Source organism: Electrophorus electricus, chromosome 2, assembly GCF_041902795.1.
Source record: "Electrophorus electricus isolate QZ-2024a chromosome 2, ASM4190279v1, whole genome shotgun sequence".
In the NCBI taxonomy this organism is placed as follows: domain Eukaryota; kingdom Metazoa; phylum Chordata; class Actinopteri; order Gymnotiformes; family Gymnotidae; genus Electrophorus; species Electrophorus electricus.
In genome coordinates this window covers 34,515,269-34,541,791 of record NC_137498.1, presented here as the reverse complement: position 1 = coordinate 34,541,791, position 26,523 = coordinate 34,515,269, and the positions used below count along the sequence as shown (strand labels likewise).

Here is a 26,523-nt window from a genome sequence, read left to right as displayed (position 1 = left end):
CCCTCTATGTTGGCAGAATACTGAACACTGAAGAGGGATGTAATACCAGCTTTATTTCTGAATAAGTAATATATAATTAATGTAAAATGTAATTACCCTGTCTTTTAAAAGTCATATATGATAGAAAAATTCTAAAAACAAATTCAAATTCAGCATAAAAAGTACTGTAGTCTTCACCTATTTTAGTTTGGGAAGCAAAAAAAGTTTTCAGCATATCAGCACAGGAACAGGCAGTACTGTTAGGCACTATTCTTCCCTTATTTTTGGTCTAAAGCAAAATGATAAAGCTTGAAAGCGAGAGAGAGAGATGACCAATAGAGAGCAGTCCAAGCCAACTTCTAGAAGGACATGAGGAACTGAAGCACAATAATGAAAATAGTCACCAAGAAAATGAATAAAATTGTAGAGTAAAAAGAAGATTCTTTTCTTTATATAGTGAGTGATCCCTTAAGATGTAAGAGTATCTATTTCTAAAACACATTGCCATTATGTAGAGAACAAGGAACACACATTACAAAAGGAATTAGCCTTTTTTTTAATCTTACATTGCATTGAAAATTTACATAATAGATTCATACATTTTACAAATAATTTCTCCATAAAAATATATTTCTTTACAAAAACCTTTTTTTTTTTTTTTATTTTCTCTTTTCTTAGATCTTTTGTATGCATTAACATAGAGGGAGTACCCAGCTGTACTGTAAATATTCATCTGCTTGATTGGAAAGAGTCTGTTTCTTGATAATATGGGTGTCTCCTTTTATTGCAGTCAGTTACAGGACAACATAGGTGGCCAATCAGCTCATTCTGGGAGGAAGGGTAGGACCTTTTGAGCAGAGGCCATGGTGTAGGACGAGAGATGTCCAAACGGTCTGACCCACAAATTCAGTTAATGTGAAGAAAATGTATTGATAGAGGAAAATAAGAACATTGAGAAGAGGGAGAAGCAGCAGTCCTGGGTCATGTGGTTTTTGGTAGGCACTGTATAAAAACCAGCCATAATTATAAAAAAAAAACAACACTGCAACTTCATTAAACTGTAATGAAATGTAGGAAACTCTACAGTACTGTACAGTGTAGATGAGAAGCAATGCAGCAGAACTCCTGGGGCTGACGCTTAACACAAATCATCAAAGATCAGACTAATTTCCTCGATTTGGGAACCCTTGGACAGTCATGTCAGAACAAGCTTCCTGAAGTCTGCAGCTTTTTGTCCTACCCATGGTGAGGGTCTCAGCTGTGCATAACACTAAAATCTTTATCCTAGTTCACTAGTATGGCCTTGGTTAGGGAGAATGTGATGAAAGGTACAGTCCATTAGAAGGCACTGGAATGAATCTCACAGCTTGAGGGTCTAGGAGCACAGAACTGAGGTAGTCTGACCTTACTGACGGTCAAGTAAGGATTTAAAAAAAACATCTATAGCACTAGAGAAAAGGGAACCACAGATAACCCAAATTTGGTTAAAAATTCCATCGTTGTTGAAATAATGATTTAAAAAACAAATGCTACTATTTTCTTTAAAAACGTATTTGATGATTAACTGTTGATCAGATTAGGCAACACCAAATTTGGTTTAAAGATTGATTATTCATTTTGGCTAATCCAAAATATCTTAGGTGAAGTTCCATACCTTTTTATCCTTTTATTCAATGTAATGTCAACGTCAGACTGAATCGGAACAGTGCTCCATGGCCCATGTGTACTAGAAGATTATGATCACATTGTTGCCACAATACATATTCCACAAACATGCAGGCTCCTTAATGTTGATGTAATCCGAGTTTGTATAAAAGTCTATGGTACAAATGCCAAGTGCATTTTATTTTATACAAATTTCATAATAACTATAGTAATTAATATGAATGATAAATGACCAAAGATACCAAATTATTAAATTCTCAAAATGCTAGAGATAGTTAGCTGAAAAATGAAGGAGTACAATGCTGCTTCCCCACTGAAAAAATATTCAGGACAAAAAACAAAACAAAAAACAACTGTCAACACTACATCTCACTGCAGACTTCAGGTCCAAAATACTGACATTTGTCCTAGAGGTCATGTTGTTGTGTACCACCACAGATATACACACCGCATAATGACAGCAGTTTTAAAAAATGAGGAGGTAAAAGTCAAGTCAGTACACAACACACCACTTGAAATGTCAGTTTTTGACACATTTGCTCTCTCTTTGTAACACTTCACATATCACAGACTACCTCAATGTGCAAACAAAGATATGTGTGTACACACTGAGAACTAAAAGCTAAGGGGCATGGTCTTTAAACAGTTGAGAACAAAACATCATTTATCACCAAAGGATGAACCAACAAATATCAACATTTGTTTTTCGGCAAAATGAACAGTAAATTTCTTCATAAATTCTTGATAGCAACTCTCTCTTCTGACCGCTCCCATGTGGTACATAGCACAAAAATATAACTGGTGAATAGTCCTCGTATATATGCAATTAGATTTACAGATCCCTTTTCCTTAAAAAAAGACCCAGTTGAGCAAGAGAATCACTCACAGAGTGTAAATAGAATAGCAGAAGTCCTGTCCACACATTCTGCTGTAAAGATCGAAGATATTTCAGGTTTTTAAGAGGCAGACTTCCGTGCCCCCCCCCCACCCCGATGTCATTGTTGTATTCCATGTCCTCTGTAGATGCACATGGTCAAATCACGGTTCCTGAAGTGTGTGCTTTAAATTTCAGAGGAAGGGCAACAGTGCATTGACTGGATGTCCTCTGCCAGTCTCAGAGATTCCGTCCCTGCCTGGGGATCTTTTTTTTTTTTTAAGTTAACAAACAAACAACAGCAAAACAAACAATCCCCCCCCCCCAAAAAAAACAAGAAAAAGCCCCCCCCCAAATTGTTCTTGCGTCCAGTGCTCTGCATTAAACCATTGTGCAGACTGTGTTTAGGTTGGGGTCAAAGCGGACGGCCTTGCCTTCCCCTGTCTTCGTGTTGGTGTTATACATGGGGTTCTCAAATGCTGCCTGCCCATTGTTGTTCTCGTGAACTGAGCAGCCTGTATATTGGGTTTTGGGAGTAGTCCTTTCAAAACAAGACATGTAGACCAGAGTATTAGTGACCAGCAACAGATTTGAAGTGAAGTAGAAACCACTTCACTGGGAAGCAACAAAGTTTGATTCCAACTATGTCAGTCATTGCTTGGTACAGTATTACAGTTCAACTCACAAGAATGACACTGGGCTCCAAGGCTTCAGACATTATTGGTTATGTTCTTCCATCATTACAATAACCACAGATATGGCTCATTTAGTAATCTCATCTGTCTTTATTCACCTTTTGCCCTTACAAATGACAGAAATCAAGCCAAGGAAGGGCTAATTGTTTAGAGCAGGATTTACAGCCAGTACTGTACTAGCGTAATCCTCTGTATTTTGTAATATATAGAGATCAGTTTAATGTTCTTCAGTGCCTTGGTTTTGGTTATTTGCATTCTTGTTTATTGTTGAGTTTACTGCAACTTTCCCCAATAGTTGGGCTGAATATTGTAGGACAAAATAAACACATGGGTGATTGTACACCATGTGTTTATTAAAAAGGTCAATTGTACTGTAAAAAACTGCAGTTAATAGAAGAGATTTGTGGATGATTCTGAGAATGAATCAAGATACAAGTTTAGTAAAACACTTACCGCTGTTTGTAGAGGTAAAATCCAAAGCCTGCAAATATCAGGGCAAAAAAAGGCACAAGGATTGCTATGGCCACAGAGCTACTATTTGTACCATGTGGTGGATTTGACGAGTTATTACTTTCTGACATGTTCAAACCTGTGGGAAGGTAGTAAAAAAATAATTAAGAATGCATTCATAGTTTTACACAGTACAATGCAAATAAATTGGTATGGTAATGTTTTTCCTCTCTTCAAAACAGCACCTTTTTAGGAAGAGTTGAAAACCTTCTGGTTTTTGCAGTACTCTGACCTAATTATCATGAAACTTCAAGGGCTTTAAAGGGTTTAGAGAGTTTTAGCTCCATGAGCTGCAAAATGCCTAGAGGCCATACAAACAGATATAGCTTTTAATTTGATTTTCTTAAGGTGTATCTAAATGTCTGTGTGTTTGTGTGTGTGTTTATGTGTAATTGCTATAGAAGGGGGCATTCATGAATTTACTTCTGAAATTCTTAGGAGTGTTCCTGAGTGCAAATGACAGCAATATGACTAATGAAATACACTACCAGTATACGCTAACATTTATCCAGTTAATCGCATTAAACATTTTGGGGGGAAAACTGAATCATTAACACACTGCCAACTGCTCTGGAGCATCTCTGAGACAGATAGTTCATAGAACAAGGTGTGTGTTCTCAGCTCTTCAGTGAACAATTAGAAAGCACACTAAATTTACCCTTGCACCATCACACTGCAAAAGCAGCAGAAATACCCATGTTACTACCTTTATATTCCCCATGTTACTATGATTAATATACCCACATTACTATTTTTACTGTTTATATATTACTCTTTGTTATAGCCATGTTACTATCTTTGTTATATTAATATTATTATCTTTCCTATACTCATATGACAATAGCTTTGATGTTTGAAAAATGACTTTTACTCTAACTACAACTATATAGTAGAGATTCATGAAATTGCTGCACGGGTTTCAAATAATAAAGGTGATGTAAATATTAATAAAAAACATATGACACGTGAGACAATTAAACCAGAGATACTTTACCCAGCCTTTGAAGGCCAAACTGGCCATAGTCTTTACCCTGTATAAAACCTTGAAATACATATGTGGCACCATCAGGTTCTGCAGATACCTGGGAGAATATTGGGGAAAAGAATCATTCATTATATCAGTAAAAATGTATTAAAAGTGTGTTCAGATTAGAGAATATAAAGAAGCATTATTACTGGAATATTAGGAGAAACTTCGAATATATGGTTAATAAATGTTTTTATAGTGTTGCTGTATGAAACAACATTACACATGCAGATGAGGGTGTAGTTTCAAATAAATTCTTACAAAACCATCCAGTGACCACTGCTCCTCCTTCATCCTGACCAGCGTGGTGGAAGAAGATGCCTTCACATCGTGCATGAGTAACATCAGCCTTGCTTCCTGGCTCTTGTAGACACCTGAATTCCGTGACAGAGAAGAGTTCAGTCAGTCAAAGGCAGCGGTGGCAGTTGCGTCATTGCCATCTCTGTCATCTCTTTCTTGTTTCAGTGTGGCAGGCAATACGGTCTGTTATCCACACACTCCAACAACAAAAAAAAAGGCCATATTCAAAATGGCAAATGGATTTATCCATGCTTGGTTAATGTCCCCTACATTGAATGCAAAAATAAAATCCATCACATTCCACAGCCTGTCTAAAGAAGAATCAGGTAATGCTACTACTCTCTCACATGCAGTATGGCCTGGGCACCCAGGCTATGTCTTGAGTCCCGCGCTCAGCAGGAGAGCCCATTTCTCATATGTGTAAGTAGTACATCAGACACCTTTCCTTGTAATTACTGGTAATGGCTGGTCAGTTCCAAGTTGGATGTAAAAGGATGTAATATTTATTTAATTGATGCAAAGCATATCAACATCATCTGTGTAAACACCGCCTTAGATATGCAAATGAGGAAGTAGGAGGAGACAGATGGAGAAGTATGAAGCCTACCGATGGAGAAATATGTCAAAGTTCTATCATACAGGATTAATATTTTATTAAAGCACAGCAGAGGAGCAGGTTGCACTGTTGCACTGAACAGTTTAAGTAGGGCCATTAGAGGGAATGCAAACATGCCCTACATTATGCAAACTGGCGATCCACCCAAACTGGATTCTGCACTTAGGAAAGAACAATGTAACCTTGAAACAGAAACAAATTTGACTTTTACTATCTTCCTTTTAATTCCTATAGATTTTAATCTGGCATGTTGACAAATGAGGAAATTGTAAACTAATTCAGTTAATGAAAATTAGAATTATATTGTATTCTAATAACATTCAGTCACTACTCTATTTCTGGGAAGTTTTCGTTGACTGATTTGTGATTTCTTTGTTGTTCATAAATCAAATAGGAATAGATTTCTCCAACTATTATTTTGATATGACTGGTAAACCAACCTGAAAGCAGCAGTTCCATGTTGCTACTAGTTAACGTGACATTAACTCTACCAGTGGTTGTGTTAAAGCTTGTGATAGTCAGAGTCATAGGTTGCTTTCTTCCCTTGTAGTTATATGAGCCCTTCCAGATGTAGTTTGGGGCAAATACATCATCTGGGACTAAGAAACAAACAAGGAAAGAAGATTATTCATTAAGCTTTAACAAAAATATGCCCTATCATTGCAGCATATACAGCAATTAATGTAGCTATACGTATACATTTTGTCTATAATTGAATTATATTTTATATATACTACCACACAGCATTCATTCACTAGCAAATTAACTACAAATCATGATCAAATTCTATAAAATAGGGTTTTGTTTTTTTAGTCATTCAGTATCATTCTGCTGTATAATACTTCACTAATCTATGAATAGTTTTAAAGAAATCTCCTTCAAAGTGTTCATAAAGACAGCCTATCGACAGGCTCTCATAAAGACACAACAAATATAAAATCCCCAATGCATAAAACCAACCTGCACCCATAATGATATTAACATGCTGATAGTAAGAGTCCTGAATTAAAATTAGCTCTTTCCTACTTATAGAATTTTATTCATTAAGACTGCAAAATGAACAAGCTGATCTGAGATCTTACTCTTAAGTCTTACTCTTAGAATAAATGGACCAAGAAAAATGGTCCTGGGTCCTTGATCATAATGAATGGGGGCTTCAGACACACCAGAACTCTGCTAATCATCTGTATGATGTTCTCTTTATAGCACTTACTCTCAGAGAACATAAACGTTGTTGTTTCATGAAAGTCAGGCAAAATGTTGGGATGATCTCACATCTCCAGAAGAGTCTATGAGTGGCTGCACGGCCAATTACTTTACTGTCCAACTTACTGGAACCACTGTACTGCTTATTAGCTGTTTCCTCCTCAAGGGAGTATAGTCTAGAATACATCAGGACACCAAATGATTGAACTACTGTTGCACCCAGTCACAGCATGTTGGTAGAAGCACTGCTCTATTAAGCTGTTACCGTAACATTATATCTGAGTGGGCCTAGACATGTAGTCTCAAAACATGGCATGATTTCCCTTTGTTATTACATACTCACCATTTAGCTTAGGACTTGGTGTCCCAGGGACTGGCTTAATGGGTTTCTCTGATAGTTTGGAGCCAGCTACAATGTAAATAAATAAATGTATTAGTAAAGGGTTCATTTTTCATGTTCTCATATCAAAACGCAGATAGGCAGATAGTACTGGCTATGCTCCTAGAATCCTCTGCAGGCGGTGCCATCTCGTAGTAGTGGATTCTCCCCCTCTGTCTCTCTTTCAATATGAAAATTTATCAAAGGACCACGGACAGCAGGGAGGATGACACTGCCACTACATCAAACACTACAACAAACAACATGTAAAGGCATCCTCTGGCCTAGGATTGCTGTGCGGTGAAAAACAAGAGGACGAGAAAAAAACGGACCTAGCACAGAGCGGCATGCTGTGAACTGATCGCCCCCACCCCCCTTTGCCGCCTTTCACATCTGTTGGTGTATGGTAATTACGAGGAAGCCTGAGGTGTGCAGCTGTATGCCCAGCCAGCTGTGCAGGCTGGATGCTGTTGTAGGCTGGGTACCGTTGCAGTGCTGCGATCTGCAGGGGTGACCAAATGCCACACACAGCTGTACACATGCTTACTGCAATGCCCAGGACACATGGAAGGGCAAAGCGCAGGAACTGCTTGTCTGAGGTTTGTACCACAGCTGATTACTGTAGGATGAAAATGGTCTCAGTCAAGCACTGACCAACTTATTTCCGTTGTTTGCTTTTGCAAACAATTTAAGGAAATGCTTTTAGTGTGTAGCTAGCCCATTTTTAAAAAGTGAATTTAAAAACAGCTCAGTGCTATTAGCATTTGGTTTTCTTTAAAATTTTGTTTTTAAAAAAAATTTGAATACTGTATGAAGCACAACAGTAGTTACTACAATTTGTTAAGACTTGCTATTTCTAGAAATTAAATAGCTTCCTACAGACAATCTCAGCAGACAGACAGGCAGGAATGAGTGTAATATTTATGAAACAACATATAAAGTGTTGGGAGCTGTACCTCTACAAACAGGCATCTTTCCAGTCCAGGTTCCATCAGACCTGCAGACTCGATGCTCAGAGCCTCCAGACAAGAAGAAGCCAGTCTGGCAGTTGTAGATCAGAGTGTAGCCATAGCCAGGCAGGTCCATTCCCACCACATCTACATGGGGAGGGCTTTCTGGCTGCTTACAGCTATGGGCTGTGTGCAATGTGGGAGACAGACGGAAGGAAAGACACAGATGGAAGGAAAGAAAAACAGAAGAAATAAGAACAAAAAGACAAACAGACAAAGAAATTAAGACAGAAGTAAAGAACATAAAGAAAGGAGCAAGACAGAAGATATGAGACAAGATTGCTATGTGTGCCTTGAGAAATACTGGCACCTATCTGAACTTCAGCCAAGTTTCCGTGAATTCAGCACCATCTCAACAATCTTGTCTCCTCCCTTGGGCCCCCAGACTAAAAGCACCACAAAATGAAGTTTGATCTCTAAAAGATAAGACAGCCTACTGTCAATCTACCCAGAACCAGTCATCTCTACTCTCCCACCACCATCCTCCATATCTGTAGCCTCTCACAACCACTCCAAAAAGCTTGCTGAGTGGGCCTGTAGCACAGCAGACACTGATGCACACTGGCAGACAGTGTGGAGAAGGAGCACACCTTTACCTGTCACTGCACCAATAGATCAAGAAGCAGCCAATGCTCACTCACTCATCCTAGGAGCTCCAGTCCTGTTCCACTTTGATCAAAAGTAGTCCAGATTGGGCTTTGGCTCGGTGCTCTGCACTGGCTCTTTTATCTCACGCTTTGATACAGCTCTTTATCGATGAGCGAATTAGTGGTGCTCAATACTGCAGTGATAAAAGATAACGTCTCAGGTAAAAAACCGGTTGAGGGATGTTGGGCAAATTACATTGTAAAGTATTTTTGACTTGTGTAATTGAGGCGTAATTACTAACTGTTTTGTAACTCATTTACACCTTTTTTACAGGAGTGAAAGAAATGCATGAAATATGCAATAATTAATTCCCTTAGGTTTTTAAATAGTGTACTAGAGATTTAATAAATAAATAAATAAATTTAGTGGGTAAGGCATAATGCTACCTAACTAGAAAATGTTTGGGAAATACCTATGTAAAGTGGACAACTAGTTTGCAATACTGTTCAATGACAGAGGCTAACAAATATGATTTAGAGCTAGCACTTTGTAAGTAGCCATATGTACTGTGCAAATAAAATTGCAGTATGTAATTACAGAAATAATTGCAATTATTGTAAGAAACAAAAAAATGGCATGATTATGCAGAAATATACCAAGGCTATTTACAAAGCTATACAAATAAAGTGCTGCAAACTTGCTTTCCCCCTAAAGCTATCCCATTGCACAATCTCTTAAATTTGCAAAACAATGACAGTGCACTGGGGTAGTGACATATGAAGCAAAATGTAATTAGCTTTTGAAATGCTTGGGCTGAATGGCAATCTGTCTTGTGAAATTGGGAGGCAGCTGTTACTTCTCACCAGCCCAGTCTCTCCAAGCTGTTTTAATGGTGTTTTTTTCTGTAAGCTTGCACTGATGAGTAGACATGGTCTGGGGTACTGGGCGATGCCTGCCTGATGCCAATGTTTGGCCACCTAACCCAATCCTCTGGCCTTACCTGACAACGTGGCACTGAGCCTTATTTTATTCTCTTTGGCAGAAGTGATTCCTAAGATCTTTTGACTAGTTGTACATGACCTGGTTTCCTCTGAATTGTTTTATAGTGACCTAAAGCACAAATTACTTAAAACTGAAAGACATAAACTTTGTTGTACAGTGATGGTCTGCATTTGGCATTTAAAGGGTAACAGGGTTCTGTCAACAGTAAAAACTGAAATCAAACTGCCAACCAAAGCACGCACTAAAAACACAAGTTCCAGCCACACAATAACTATGTCTAAGAAAATTGTGCAGTCAGCTAGTTCTGAATTACTGCAAAAAAGGCATTACACAAATAAAGTTTCTTATTTCAGATCCATTTCCATGGTACTCTATCCTAAGCCTTGGGCATTTTTAAAATCCAAGCTTGGGTACAGAGGAAGAACTACATTACTCTGAATGTCTAGATTTAAAGAACAGACTTCTTACATAATTCACAATGAACCCAAGATGCCCATTGTGAAAAAGGTGCAGAAAATAATCCCTATCTCACTTTCCAATAATATGAATATCAATCTTAGGGTGCCTTTAAATATGTTTCATTGGTTAAAATAATGAACCCTTTAGCTCGCAAGCATTTGAGCTTTTTCATATTGGGTATATACTACTATCACTTATGAAGCACCACTTGGTGGAAGAATAGAAGACATCAGCCATACAGCACAAAGAATGGACACACTCTTGAGGGCATTCCCTTTAAAATGTGTTCTTCTTGTTAATTTATCACCTACTCTTATATGTCTGAGAGGGAATTTCCAGTGAAACAACTTACGGATGCACTCCGGCTGGGTTCCGCTCCAGGTGAGATCGGACTGACATAGGCGAGTGGTAGAGCCCTGCAGCAAATGACCAGGCTGACACTGGAAGGCCACCATGCTTCCCACCTACAGTATGACATACCGCAGTAACATCAGACTGTACACAAGCCAGAATTACATACTGAAGTAACATCAGACTGCACAAAAGCCAGTATGATATACTGAAGTAATATCAGACGGCTCAAAAACCAGTATGACATACCACAGTAACACCAGACTATATAAAAGCAAGTATGACACACTCCAGTAACAAAGGAATGCACAACAGTTGGAGCTGTTTGGGACATATTATATATGTATAAACCTTGGTTGGCAATTTCCTGCAGACTGATACTACAAAGAACATAAAGTTCATAAAGACTTCTCACTTTGTTTATGTGGAGAGTTTATTCGGAACAACAATATCATTCAGATTTTCACTGGAGAATAAAACCAAATGAACTTGTTTCCTTATGGTTTCCAAAATGTGACTCGTGAAATGGGATGTAAAGTAGTTCCAGCTGTTCTGATGTATGTTAAAATTCCATATGTAAACAAAGTCCACTGCATCTCGTTATCTCTGGGGCTGTTAAAGACCCCATCAAACTGTGTGTTTGCCAGTGTTAGCTCTTGCCATTGTATTTATCGGAGTGCATGCTGATGCTCTGACATTCACTAGACTGACAGATATGAGGCAGTGAAATATTAAAATGTGTCATAGAATGACACATGAGCTGGGAACATTAATTGATTAACACGTTGTTCCTGGCGATGAACATTGCTGACGAGCCACAGACACTAGCGCTTATCTGAGGGATACAATATCTCCTTCACTTTACTTCAGTATCATTAAGTGCTAGCTAGCATAAGGGCTTCACAGACTCCAGTCAAATGATTTATGAGGGAAAGCCTGACATTTATCCCTTCACTGAAACCTTACTCTGACCAGACCTGAATTTAGCAATAAGGCCTACTTTTCTGAACATGGATTAGATCTAGGACTAAATCTAATCACCTTTACTGTCACATCACTACACGGTGTACATGTGGGTGAAAAAGCATTAGGTCCACATTGCAGTGTGTTAACACACAGGAATATAATACACATAATATACAAGGAATATACAAGGAATATGTAAGATATCAGTGGTGATTCACCACAGAAAGTACTAAATCTAGGATTAATTTTTGTTTGAGAGACAGACCCTAAAGGCTTCTGATTTTAATAATATCAAAAATAATTCCCCTTCCCTTTCTGTGAATTTTTCCTCCTGAATATGTACTTCATCAATGAAAATCATCTTTTTATTTGTGGTTAAGACGTCTGTTCACAGACATTAGCTTCCCCTTCCCCGCGGAGAAGCGCTTCTCTGGCTTAATCTCTGACTGTAAAAGTAATATTATTGCATTTAGTACTCTGATTGAGGTAATGGCAGAAGAACAGTTGGATATGCATGTGTCAGTTTCTGATTCTGAGCCAGATAATGAAATTCCTTGAGGCTCTTTTGTTTTATTTGATGTATTTCATTTCATTCTAAATTCAGTTTGAGAGTAAATTTGTTTTGCATTTTTCTGACATAGTAAGGTAAAGTATAGGAAAGCATGCATGTCTGCTAATCCTGTTGTGCATTGTACACCCCCCCCTGCCAAACCAGGCTTGTGTTCTTGGATCTTATTAAAAAGGCTTTAAGTAGCTGACATAATCATTACCGGAACAAAAAAATCAGAATGAATGATGTTCAGAACAGAGCATGTGTACAGAAAACTCACCAATGTTACATTAGGTCAGCATGTGTAAGAGCTGTTTCAGCTCTGCAGCCTTTAATGTGTCCGGGCATTGTTCATAAAATTACCTTGAAGCCAAACGTCCTATTCATAGAGCCGTAACGTGGTGTTCCAGGATTCTCACAGGTGGTACGTGTTGGTTCTGTACAGATAAAAGTAAGGCAGAGAGAAATAGGACAGAAAACAGAGAGGGAGAGAGCAAGAAATCAAGATCCTATCAATCACTTCTCCTAGCTGGTCCCTAGCTAGGCGAATATGCAGCAGACAAATCAGTGCAGCATAACGAACAACAGCCCTCATGAACATTAAGATCAGGCCCCGCCCTCCCTGATTTCCTGATTGTAGGCAGGGCCACGTTTCCTCTGCGGCACTAGGACCTGGGTGATTGTGATGGTTATGGAGCCCATGTTTATGTAAGTGCTGCAGCAGCATCGGAATAGGTTTTGGGTTTTTTCTTCACGGGGGAGGGGAGACTCAGCAGGGGGCAGTGTTGTGCAGTGATAGGGCTGCTCAAAGCCCAGCTGTGCTGCACAGTAATTGGAATGTGGAGCACATCCATGAGCTGACGCAGAGACCAAGGATTCGTGTGAGCGCCAGGGCCGCCTGGCACAACTGGGCTGCTTTCCTTTCGAGAAAAAAACGTTTCCATACAAAATTTTCACGTGTGAAAAACTGACGTTTCAGAATACATGGATGCGATAGGAAGGTAAATGTTCACACTTGATTTGGCTGAAGCTAGCAGCATTGATTAATGTGTTACGCACACAGAAACACACAATCTTACACCCTCGTACACGTTTGCATTCACCTTTGACAGTGTGACCTAATTCTGAAACTGTTCTCTGTAAAGGCAAGCTCTGACAGTTTAGTGATTTCTTGAAAGACAGCAGACTGATATACTGTGATGTTAATCTAGACAGCATAGGAATTTTCATAACAGTCAGTCCAGCAGTAGATAAAGCCACTAGCCAGTGGGGTGTGCTCTAGCTCTGTGTGTGTCTGAGAGATAGTGTATTTGTGTGCATGTGCAACAACGCTGTTTGGCATCGGTTTTACATTACACATAAAAGTCGGAGCTCCATCTTTGTTCCTTGGTCAGATGAGAGGAGTGTGTCATACACGTCTAATAAAGCACGATGACACTCTACGCCTGCATACCCAAGTACAAGTTATGATCATGATGACTATGATTAGGTGTATAACTAATTAGATGTCACAGCATGAATTCAGAATCTGTTATTGTAATACATTAAAGTGTTTGAAGTCTCCAATCAAATATTGAGCTCTTATAACTAAGTCCAAATTCCCTGGTGGCTGTCTGTCTCTCCAACACAGCTTGGAAAAATGATTCAGTTACTTGATTCAATCAAAAACAATTACCAGCACACTTGTTGTCAGGAGAATGCATTCTTAATATGAACAAAGAGCTGTGATCAGATAAGTGTTGTCCTTAAAGAAGACAAGAGCTTTGTTAATCAACTGAATTATGAAATAGACAGGGTTGATAACGTGCCCTAACATTCTCACGAACATGAAAAAGTATTGGATGAATTATTAGCTTCAGTATGCTCACAAGCAGTTCACACAAAAAATCAGGTACAATTGCTCAAATGTAGAAGAAAAAGGCCCATGTAACCCAGTTCACTCTGTTGCAACATTCAGTTTCACATACCTGTTTAACAGCTTTCTTTGTTATAAAACTGAAACAAGCAACTATTGAAAAGTCTACCTGTTGACCAAAAAAAAGGCAACATAGCTATAATGAATTTGTATCTTATTGTAGTCTTACGATTCTGAAAATTCAGAACTCATCTCCTTTTTAAAGGGAATGGGCCAGCCCAGATTAAGAACCATGTTTGCTTTTGTTAACCGTACTTGGCTTGCATGGCTAAATGACTGCACTGAGAACAGACTCCTCCTTGCTCCACTTGGGTCTGTTAAGGACTTATTCAGTGGCATTAAGCAAAGCCCAGCAGACAGTGGCCTACGCCACCTGCCCTGGAGGCCTGCATTTGTCAACTCCTATGGCTTAGATACAATTTAGCTACCCCCAGTCACGGCACCACATTTCATATCTGAGCTCGCTTCCTTCCGCCTGCCAACTTCTACTTCCCTGTGCAGCCACTAAAAGGAATGGCCTTGTTCTTCTCCACAATAACTTTATCAATAAAACATGGAGGTAGTTTGGGGCAGTGCTGGCCCTTGCCTGCCGAGTTACTAGCCAGACATTGATTTTTTTGTGGGGGGAGGGGGGGGTTGTTGCGCTAAACACTGTTGTGCTTGTTCTTAAGCTTAGCGATAAATAAGAAAAACAGGACTCAGTGGTGGGAAGCCATCAAAATAATAAAGCTCGATTGCAGAATTTCTGGCAACTGTTATTTGGGAAGAAACTCAACATACTAATAACTGCAGTCTGAACTACTAGAGACACAAAAGAGGCTGCCACACCTATTTTACCTCCATAAACATATTGATTAGAAGTGAAAAGCATTAAGCAGTTATTCGAAAAAATGATGTGACTAATTGCTACAATTTGTTCCACTGAGTTAAAACCTAAATTACTACACAGTAGAGGCAATAGATATTATATACTGAGAAATATTTGTGTTTATGTAGTTAAGCAGCATAATTCAAGCTTATGGTCTTTAAAACAGTATCCCTGGATTGCTGTATGCACTGTATGCAGTACACAAAACAGAATGTGATACACCCATATAGGTACTGCATGACTGCAGATACTCTAAAATCAAGAATTCTGTGCAAGCATTTCTGGTTAACAGTATGGCCTGCATAGTAGTCTGATAAACATACAGCAGTGTTTATCAAGCTATTTCCTCTGATGTGTCAGTCAGGAATGACAATGCAACTACAGAGAGGTGGAATGTAACTCCATACGTATTATCAATATCATGCAGCTATAACTCTCTCCCTCTCTCTCTCTCTCTCTCTCTCTCTCTCTCTCTCGCTCTCTCTCTCTCTCACACACACACACACACACACACACACACACAAACTATTGATTCAATGATTAGTTGATCGACCATGCTGACTACTAAAAATAATCAATGTTGACTTTTATGGTCAACACATAGTATACTCAGCAACAACAAAGACCTATGGTTTGAGACATAATGTAATAGGCTACACAAGTTTGGATCTCATTCAAAAAAGGACCTGCATTATACAGCAGAATTCATATGGAGACAGCTTTTCACACGAACATATTGAATGCATGAACGTTTAAAACCCCCAGTGCTACACCTCATCTTCAGTTCCTATTGATAACGAGGATGAGGTAGTTGCTGCTCTCCTAGCTAGTTTATATAGAGATTATATAGAATTTCTACTGTTTAATATAATCATTACTGTTTATGTTAGAAAACAATCTGAGTCATGGAAGAGGCTAGATATTTTAGCAAGTAAACAAATTAAATAGTGAAATATGAGAAGTCCATATTAATTAGTAGTTTATTAGTGCCTGTTAAATTTAGCTCGTTTGGCCTGTTCAGTTTATTTCAACATTATAGGATACCAATTTAATACCAATTAGTAATTTAACTTTGACATGCTGCTCCAAGAACATTCATAAAAATATGCCCTGCTTGGAATGCAGGTTTAATAAAAACAATTTCCTGTTGTTGTTTTCGGCGAGCTTTAGTAAATGGTCAAAGGGACATCTTACAATTACCACTGGTCAACTGCAAGATACTTTCTGTAAGATGGGCATACATGATTCAAACTGCTGTTTGTTGAAACATTGTCTTGAAATTGAAGACTGGTGAATAACAAAATACTATCAGGCCATGGTTTGCAGAAAATTAGCTCTTTGCATATTCTTTTGTTTTCTCTTCTGTCATATTCAAGGATCATTTTGAAAAATGTATAGGACTTTGTTTTAAGTTGACTCACTATTAAAGCCAACCCAGTTAGACACACGTACATGCATATATACCCACACACTGCTCTCCCTCTCACTTTGTCTCTCTCTCCCCTCAGATTGAATATTTAATCCCTTGTAATAAGTAAGGCACTGGGGTCAGGATTTGGAAATATACAGGTATATATTGTATATAGCCTTTTTCGTTCTGCTGACTATTTTCCAGATGTAAACGTGTGTACCCTGTGTGCTGTGCTAAATTTCTGTGTGTTAACATACACTTGACATCTCAACAATGGTGTGCCTGCATGCAGCTTAGCCCTTTAGTTCAGTATATGAATACTCTCCAGTCCTGTTGAAATGCGTGAATATGTGCTTTAGTACATTTAGCTATCATATTAAAGTAGAAGTGAACTTGAATATTAATATAACTTTGCTAGCATAACCTATGGCAAAATCTAGTCTGTCTCATGTTGGTCATCAGGTCAGAGCCTGCATGTGCTCAACATAACAAAGTGGTTTTAATAAGAAAGAAAACTGGCTGCAAAACCTCATACAACACATGCACTCCCCTTAGTTATACATCTAAAATATTGATTAAATCATTAGTTTGTTAAGATCACTTCATTAACAGTTGTTAACTGACTCATTATTGCTTTTGGACCTGCTGTGTCCAGCATTGATGCAATTAGAGCTCAGAGAAAGTAAATAGTGAGCTTGGTCTGAGATGGGTGGGCAGCTGCCACTGGAGAACTTGCTACCAGTAAAACACACAGCCATGGTTATTGTTAAAAGCAGCAGCTGTCTCTCTCAGAACAACATAAAACAACCCTGAGAAAAGAGTTAAGAGGGCAGCCATCATCAGATGACAGAAAGAAACTTTGATGGCATACATGCAACATGGCATATGTTTAATAAATGCAGCATATATATTTATAAATGTTGTAAATGAATTTTCTTAAAGTCGTACTATGGTGAAGTGACATTAATGTATATCTTTACCTGACACTGATTTCTAAATGAACATATACTTTTAACTAGAGTTAGAATCAAAATCTATATTTACATTAGAGACACTAATCCATCCATAAGGCATGTCTGAAAAACATTCTGTAACATTCTTAAAATTGTGATAAATATTTAGAATTGTTTGGCTTTTTTAAAAAGAAAAATTTTAAGTCTAAACCTGACTGCAGCCTCTTACTTACAGTTATTTTTCATATTGACATTTTCAATATCTGCAAAGACACAGAAATTGGAGTCATAAAATTAGCTATATTATTCCTACACCTCCACTGGAACATATTTAACTTAATTTGGTTATGATTAATGTGTGGTTATAAAATATGCCTTCATTTAAATGAATGATGCAAGTATACTCCAAATGCACGTTTACTGTGGATACAAGCCATATCACTTTTCACCAGACACTAATGAAGGCTGGATGTCCTGTTGAATGAATATGATTAAAATAATTCAATGAACCTAACAATACAAATGTGATCCCACTTATCAAGAAAAAGAGAGAACATTTGCTGGCTCCATCATTCTTAATCATTTTAACAGTTTGAAGACTCCAAAGCAGTGAGTGGGAGCACAGGGGCAGTTAATCTGTTCAGATTGGGGCAGGGGCGCTGGGTGTGTTCTGTTCAGGTGTGTTCTGTTTGGATTGGGGCAGGGGGTGCTGAGATACCTATGCAGCGAGGCTGGAACCCACTCCAGGTACCGTCAGCCTGGCAGATGCGTGTAGTGCTACCCACGGGCACGTAGGGGGCGCTGCAGCTGAACGACACCTCTGACTGGTAGATGAAGCTACGGCCTTCCCTGAAGCCCTGCGCGGGGATCCCCGGGTCCCCACAGAACTTAGCTGTAATGAAAGACAGAAATATATGGGAGCTTCAGAGAGGGAAGACTCTAATAAAAGAACCCTGCAAAGAAAATCCCACCAAAGCATTTAGGCCCATGCAATGAAAGTCAAGTCAGTGCTTGATGGCTGGAGACCATACAAGTTACATATATCCTGGGCTGGATCTGGCTGCAGTTGCGCTGGACGTGATCAACATCCAAAACTGAAAAAAGGGAGAAAAACTAAAATGGGCTCTCATTACAGTCTCGTGTCTCTTCCTCACCCTTCGGATAACCTTCCCTGATGGCATGCCTCTATTCTTAACTTCTATCATTACCAGTCCCGCAGATAACTTAAAGCATTTTTCATTCGGATCCACAGGACGCTTCTGAGAGAGAGTGAGGGGGGGGAAGAAAAAGAGATTGGTGAAAGGAGAGAGAAAGAGGGTGAGAGGCCTGAGGGCTCCCGTGGTGAGCATTAGCTGAGACCCTGCCTCTGTGGAGCACACAACGGTTCTCTGGAGGGAAAATCAATGGGGGGGAGGGCATGTAACGTCATCGGCAGTCTGATTCATAATGAATGTGCCGTGTGGACTCCTGCGCCTGGGATTCGATGCTACAAACTTGAGTTCTCTTGATGAATTATAGATGTGCTGTCAAGACATAAAATAAACGAGAGAGAAAGAAAGAGAGGGACAGAGAAAAATCAGTGTGCTGACTACAAAGTCTGAGCCACACTTTCATTCCTGCAGGAGCAAGAGCTCTTCTCTGTTCCTGATGCTCTTACTGCTGCTTGTGTGTGGCCAGCTTGACAGAGAGGAAGAGAGAGAGAGAATTAGAGAGAAAGAGATGGAGAGGGAGACACAGCGAGAAAGGGGGTGAGAGAGAGAGCAAGAGAGAGGATGCGAGAGGGAGAGATAGAGTCAGAGGGGGAGAGAATATGAAAAAGAGAAGGAGAGAGAGGGAATGAGAGTGAGAGAGAGCAAGAGAAAGAGTGGGAGAGCAATAGAGAGACAGAGAGAGAGAAAGGTGAGAAAGAGGGAGCAAGAGAGAGAGAGAGAGAGAAAGAGAGAGAGAGAGAGTGCAAAAGAGAAAGAGCCTTCCTGATTACCATGCCTTCACATGTTTCTTCTCGTAAAGCAGAGCGGCAGGTTGGAGTGCTGGGGGAGCTAGATGAGATGGCTTTAATGGTACATGCTGATTACCTCCATTTCCCCTGCACCTATCCTCCTTTTCCTCCCTGGCAGAAGGATGGCATGGAATGTCTGACAGCATTGTGCAGTTTACCTTTAAGACACTTAAAGGCTGCACTTTAATACTCTGTTTCTCTGGAGGGTCAACACAAAGATCTCTGTCATCAGTTATGGTATGAGGAAACTGATTAATCATCTACATAATTTATAATTAATAGCTCCTAAAACACCATATGTGGCAAGAAGAGTATATCTATAGTGTTTTTTTTGGGTTAGAACTTTGAGCTGTGACCTGTAAAGCATGGGTGTTTGCTCCAAAATGTGGCCCTTGTCTCTTTTGGATGTGGCCACTTTGAGAAGGTGGCAATTATCATCTTCAGAGCACTGTAGGGACACTACTAACCTTTCCCTGTCTCTTGCCTCTGCTGTCAACCCACTCTGCCATCCAATCTAACAAAACTAATCGAAGTCATACACTGGCCTCAGGAGGTCTTCTGACACAAGGTCCGCTGCACAGGCCCTGCAGGCGGATGTTCTATGAGCTTAGCTGTCTGGAACTAGCTTTCATCTGCACTCTGCTGTGGTATCACAGCTCCAGTCATTGGAGGAGGGGCTGTATTTACAGGTGGGGACAGGAGCATTGTGGGTACTCACGCAGGCACTGGGGCACCTCTCCACTCCAGGTGCCATTGCCGACACAGGTAAGGATGGCAGGGAAGGAGAGCTCGTAGCCTGGAGAACAGCTGTAGCTCACGCTTGTACCCCATTCAAAGTCACTGCCTTCCAGGAGCCCGTTGGAGATAGCTGGAGGAGCCGGACATGTTACAGCTAGACAGAACAGAGAGAGAGAGAGAGAGAGAGAGAGAGAGAGAGAGAGAGAGAGAGAGAGAGAGAGAGAAAGACATGGAGGGAGAGAGGTAGAGATAAAAGAGGCATGTTTACTTTGAGGCAGAATGCATGCATGCAGTGTAAAGAAGAGGCTACCCTGTTCAGAACTGCAAGAGCAAAATGATGTGTAGGTTGGAATCCTAGACAGTACAATTATTTGTAATAACACTTTTGAAAAAGAGCTTGTTTAAAACTGCATATGAACATGTATAGGTGGGAACACCTCTTTGCAGCTGTATTGCTACCAAAGTCAGAGGATAAATAATTAAAGCTTACAAATTCCATGGAAAATACACTTGAGCCAAGTGTCTGGTTTATCAAAATGTAAACTGCTGGGTTTTCGTCTACCTACACTGAGCTGCATACTAAACTGTCTCCCATAGTTATCAGTCTCCAGACACAGTGTCCTAGTTCCACCTAAACAAACACACTCTCACAGCGACAAAACACCCACACATGCTACACAGGACATGTGTAGGCAGGAGAGGGTCAAAGGCACAGTGTTGTTTGTGTGTGTGTGTGAATGTGTATGTGCTGGTGTCAATGTGTGCGTGTCTGTGCCCATGCACATGTGCATGTGCGTGTTATGTGCACTTCTTTTTTGTGTGTGTTTGTGTCTGACCATGTCCACATGTATGTGATGGTGTCTCAAAACAAGGCAACTATCTCACACCTCACCTGAGTGGATGGCTGTGATGACTTATGTCCTGTCTGATGGTATGATGCCACCCTCACCAAAACACACACACACACACACACACACACACACACACACACACACACACACACACACACACACACACACACACACACACACACTCACTGCCTCTTTTTCATTCACACTGTGCCACCGGCAGGGATGCTGGCTGACAAAGCCGGCAGCGTGAAGAAACGGAATCGGGGATGAGGTGGATTTGCTGATACACCAAGCAGCCTGCGTGGGATCAGCCCTTATTACCGCAGCCTGATGTTGCTGAGCGCTGTGAGGGGACTAGAGGTGAGACTCGAATCTATATGACGGATTTGGGACGGAGCCCGTGGTAGGATCTAGCAGCGCCACTGCCCCTTCCTCATACAGTCAGTTAATTGGGAGGGTGACGTCATGAGGGAAAGGTTCCATCCCAATTATGTCCCCAAAAACAATGCACAAAATCTGTCTGGCTGAGCACAGCTTCTTTATTAGTCAGTGATCATGTTGTCAACCCCTCGCTGGCATAATAAAGGCTATAAACGTGTAATAAATTCCTGAATGCTGTACTAATATTCTGAATTGGTGCTGGACACGGTCTGATGCAAATCCATGGGGACTGGACCAGTTTGGTCTATCTAGGCTAATGAATATTTAATGTACTCTGTTTCACATCAGCCTGTCTCATAAAGATGTACGGCGAGAGGGAAAGACAAAAACTGTTAGAGAGATAAAAAGGGTGAGAGAGAGGGAGTGGAAGGAAGTAAGAGAGGGAACTCTCCCAACTATACACAACATGCAGGAACTCAGGCAGAAATACACACGCACACGCACACACACACACACACACACACACACACACACACACACACACACACACACACACACACACACACACACACACACACACACACACACACCTTTTGAATACTTCAGTGTTTATACATACACACACTTAAACTGCTTTACAGAGGGGGGCTTTTTTCATTACATGCTTTAGGTTAGCACCATTTTTGTTCATGCAAGCAAATTTCAGAGCAGTTCAGACTGAGGGCAACATGCTCAGACTCCTTCAGATTTGTCTGCAGAACACATCATTTAAGAAGTAGGAGGCATCCTCTACCATCTAGACTAAATGAGACATCTGTGCCTATCATAATAAGCTTAGCATAATAGCATTCAAGGGGCCTTTTGTGAGTATTGAGAAAGCAATGACCAAAGACACACACACAATTTCATATCACTAGCGCATGCGAATGACAATTCAGTTCAGTTTAGGTTCCTGATGGAATAGTGACAGGAGTCATTTAGGGTGTTGTGAAATTAATTACAACAAATGTGAGTGGACGGCACTGGAGAGAGCCTATGTTATTAATATCCTCAAGGAAAGGAGAAATGTGGAGAGAGACTGCAAATATAAATTGATATTTCTATTTCAGCATTATTGTTCTGTGAGCTTTCAATGTAAGCATCTCATCATGTTTCCAAAACATGAATATTTATACTGTTGCATAGTATAATGATGAATTATGGGAGTGTTTTCTTTTTTAGGACCATAACAAACAGGAAATACATCACAGTACTAGTGATCAGAGTCTAACAGGAGGGTATCTGAGTCTGGCTGGAATTTCTGATGTCACTTTGGGTAGAATAGCTCAGATAGACAGAGACAACAGAACCAGCAAACAAGCTGGAATTCACAGCTCCATTTCCCAAACTTAAGGAAAGCATCACATAATTGGAAAAGTGGGATCAGACAATGCTGTGATAATCTGAGAATGAAAAGCACCTTAACTAAAGGTATGTATATGTGGAACTGATAATGTCTGTTACAGAAATCTAAATGCATCCTCAGCATACAAAAGCTGTAAGACTGTAAGTTACTGATACCTTTGCAGAAAGGCACTGGGGCACTCCAGGTGCCATTGCCGGTGCAGGTGAGGGTGGCAGAGCCTTCGGCTTCAATTGTGTAGCCAGGCTGGCATGCGAAGGTGATATTCTGCGCGATGGTGAAGTCTTCTCCATACCTCACTCCATTGGCTGGCACTCCAGGCTCACCACAATTAATCACTGCAGCAGGGTGCACTTGGTCAGTAGGCCACACTACAACCTCTACAATAACAGCATTCATTTCAAAGTAGCTCAAGCAGCTGGATTTGAAAGCTAATGCCTTTGTATCTACTTGAGCTAAAGCCAAGAGAAATTTACTATACACCAGAAAGGGCAATTTCTATTCAAACATGTCCCTGGAATATAATGTGATATATTTTATGGCAATGTTTTGGGGCTAGCAAGCAGTGTGACTCAAGCAATGGAAACAAAGCTTGAGAAGTCACATTCACAAATCATCTTAAACAAGCCATTTATGCTGCAACAGAGATGTCCCTGGGACCCCTGACTCTTAATTCAGAATGATAGATTTCACCATTATGAGGTGAAATCAATAGTGGCGAACAGGCATGGCTCCTTTACTCACAGGTATCCCTAAGGTTTAACTTAGAATCAATTCTGCAGATATTTTACAATTACCCTTTTCTCCAATGGAAAGGTACACAGAGGCAGGGTGGGGGAAAAGAGGAGCTAGCCAGTGAGTGCTGCACTTCCAGAGTGCCTGGAATCCAGATGAAATGCGAAGGAAACGAATTTGCTGTTTTGCACGTTGCCGCAGCTGACAAAACCTCGTTCCGTGAGTGCCTTTATTTAATTATTTTCACCATGCAACATCTTAAATTCAGCTATTGATTTATGGAGGGCCATTACATATACTACATGCTCGATTTTCTATACATTTTGTGTCTTCTGTGAAAATGCTTTGCAATGATGATTTAAAATCCATCAGTGGACCCTGGTCTTAAAAGTGTCAACTGATTGTAGAAACTGCTAAAGCAAAAAGTGACTCCTCCCTTGGACAAAACAATGCATCACTTCCCTAGGCCTGCTGGGTAAACATATGCAGAACAGCATAAATCAGTGTTGTGTTGGGGTACCACACCTATTAAATCCATTCACAGAATACAGGGTTATGGTATCAGTGCTTCTGTGCTAATTTAGTAATCAACTAATCAAAAATGATGATGCTAGAATTGTGAAGAGAAAAGTCCTGTACTGTACTGTAGCATAGAAGGAATGCTGCGCTGTGTGAATTCACTACCTTCTTTTCATTGTTATTTCCATTTATCACAAAGACAGCTGCCCAAGCCCTGAAAAAAGTAGTACTTGTGCTGCATATATGAAAACACATATGAAACATGAGACATGATAAATGTTCTGCAGCAACATCTCTACAGCATTTTTTAAGGAAAGCTGTTCACAGATTCCATACTTATCATCACCAAGTAATATTAATCTATTTTGACATTTCCACTTAGTTTTAAGATAACGTCTACTTGGTAGACCTTTAAAGTGACATTAAAAACTCAGGACTCACTTACTCATGGCTGGGATCTAAATTGTCTTGTCTTAATACCAATACAGGGAAGCTGGGGGAAGGATGGCAATCCCCAGCAGTGTTTTGGGAGATGGGAGTAATTGCTTTCTTTACCTGATGACCTGAAAATGATCATTTCTCCTTCTCTTCCCCGTTTGTGAACAGGGCTAACCTCAACCCATCTTCCCTAGTGTACTTCTTTATCACTCTGACCTAGGCCTGAATCAGTGAGACAGAATTGCATCAGGACCAGATTGTCCTGGGCTGAAACCCTCACTCACTGGTGCAGTTGGGAGTACTGCCTGACCAGGTTCCGTTGGCCTGGCACTGACGTGTGGCGGAGCCCGTCAGTAGGTAACCGTCCATGCAGGAGTAGATGACTGAGTGTGAGAAAGTGGTGCCGTCCAGCCGGTACACTCGCCCGTTGCTGGGAGTCCCAGGGTTACCACACTGCACCGCTGTTACACACAACAAGGATATGGTTATGACAGTTAACTGACAACAAACCACAGTACCAAAGACCTAAATCTTTCAGGGCTGTATTTCACAGCAAAAAAATTGAGGAATTAAATCAGATGGTGTCTTCATATCATCATAACATTAAAAATTATGTCTTCTAAAAGCAAGTGAGTAGACATATGTGCACTTTGCTTTTCAACTACAGATGTTAGACAGGGCACAGATTACTGCGTAAGGGCAAGGAGAGAAGCCTGGCTGTGGTCGCAGAAGCAGAAGTGGCTGGAGGTAAGATGAAGAGTGTAATAGCAGTGTGTAATAGCAGCCTCTGCAGAATGTAATTTCAGTGCTCAGAGGAGCAAAGGAAGTAGAGATGGAGTGCTGATGGGTTTTAAGTGGGACAAGATTCTGAGAGGTCACATCCTGGGAAATTTAAGGTCTTGACACTTCATTCTGAGAAACATTTCAAAGAATCCATTAAATATTGGCCTTCTTGTAGGGAGGGGGTAAGAATTTCTGATAGTTATACTAAAATCTGTCAATGTATAAACAATGTTTGCTTGTTTTCAAGTATAAGTTTCCACATAGACTAGATATTGTACAGCTTAAAAAATATTACTTTTCCTTCCCAAGCCTTGTTAAAATACTCCAGAGCAAAATTTTCATACCTTATGTTGTATATATAGCCTGTGTGAAGTTGCTCGATGGTGTTTTGCTAGCTCCAGGTTATTTAATAGATAGTCCACTGAAATCGAATGAAACCAGTAGAGAGTAGTAGACTCAAAAGGTTACATCATGAAAATATGCCGGCAGGACATGATGGTAATGTTGCTGGACAAAATACGTGCCAGGAAGAGCACAGGAAGCAAAAGCAATAAGTCAAGCCATCTGAGTATGCATTTGTTTTCTGCAGAGGTTTGTGATGAAACTCAGGCCCCTAGCAATTCAATAACATAAGGATTTCAGTGCTGTGGCCCCCTTTTAAGTGTATGCATGCCGAGACAGCCTAATTAAACTATTCAGGGCTTTAACGATAATGCTGGGCATTCAGGAAATTCCTGATGCCTGTGTTTACCCAGCCTCTTGTGCATACTATTTTGGCTGTTCTAACTCACAAATGAAGCCCTGATTCTGCATCAAACCCACAGCAGAGCGGATAGACTGATAAACAGACAGACTGAGAAAGGGGAAGATAAAGAAAGATTCATCCCATTCATCTCATTTATCTCATCTTGCTAAGAAGTCGTCTCCCTTGGGTTAGCCAAGTTAACAATCTGTACACCCTTTTAAATGCGGAACCAAGCCGTGCTCTCATTTGGATGAACAATGCAGAATAGAGCCGCCAATCTCAATGGCATCCTGTATCCCTGCAGTCTTAACAGAGACGTGAGTCTGGGCTTGTACACACACCTTCCCCACAAGGAACCAGAGGATCCCTTTGTCTCCTCATGACACATAGACCATTGTGCATCCCTCAGGCTGTGTCACTTTGCGGTAGGGGGAAGGGTTTGTGTGCAACACCTTCCCCCTCAATTATGCACTCTTCCTGCATGCTTGTCGCTGTGTCTCCAAAAGTGATGTCTGTACAATGGCTGTTGTGTCTGTTCTCTGCGGGAGGTTTCGGCCTGGAGAAATACACCATTACTTGGTTCTTGGGACGAGAAAACAAGGCAGCAT

General features: G+C 40.3%; 1 protein-coding gene across 8 annotated transcripts in view; it reads right to left on the bottom strand.

The window, feature by feature from the left end:
- Nucleotides 1–2,857: 2,857 nt before the first annotated feature.
- Nucleotides 2,858–26,523, bottom strand: part of csmd3b (CUB and Sushi multiple domains 3b) — a 313,453-nt gene continuing 289,787 nt past the window's right edge. For 6 of the 8 annotated variants that reach the window (XM_027011676.3, XM_027011678.3, XM_035529342.2 and 3 more), the window contains 13 exons: nt 24,672–24,848; nt 22,854–23,033; nt 20,042–20,215; nt 18,043–18,216; nt 12,541–12,614; nt 10,663–10,774; nt 8,208–8,387; nt 7,216–7,281; nt 6,107–6,265; nt 5,012–5,124; nt 4,718–4,805; nt 3,667–3,802; nt 2,858–3,059 (listed from right to left, as the gene is read on the bottom strand). In XM_027011676.3, coding sequence (XP_026867477.2) covers nt 2,900–3,059; nt 3,667–3,802; nt 4,718–4,805; nt 5,012–5,124; nt 6,107–6,265; nt 7,216–7,281; nt 8,208–8,387; nt 10,663–10,774; nt 12,541–12,614; nt 18,043–18,216; nt 20,042–20,215; nt 22,854–23,033; nt 24,672–24,848 — 1,793 coding nt within the window. In that variant the 3' untranslated portion in view covers nt 2,858–2,899. The remainder of the gene's footprint in view (nt 3,060–3,666; nt 3,803–4,717; nt 4,806–5,011; nt 5,125–6,106; nt 6,266–7,215; nt 7,282–8,207; nt 8,388–10,662; nt 10,775–12,540; nt 12,615–18,042; nt 18,217–20,041; nt 20,216–22,853; nt 23,034–24,671; nt 24,849–26,523) is intronic. The other 2 variants (XM_081700305.1, XM_081700321.1) reach the window with 2 other exon arrangements.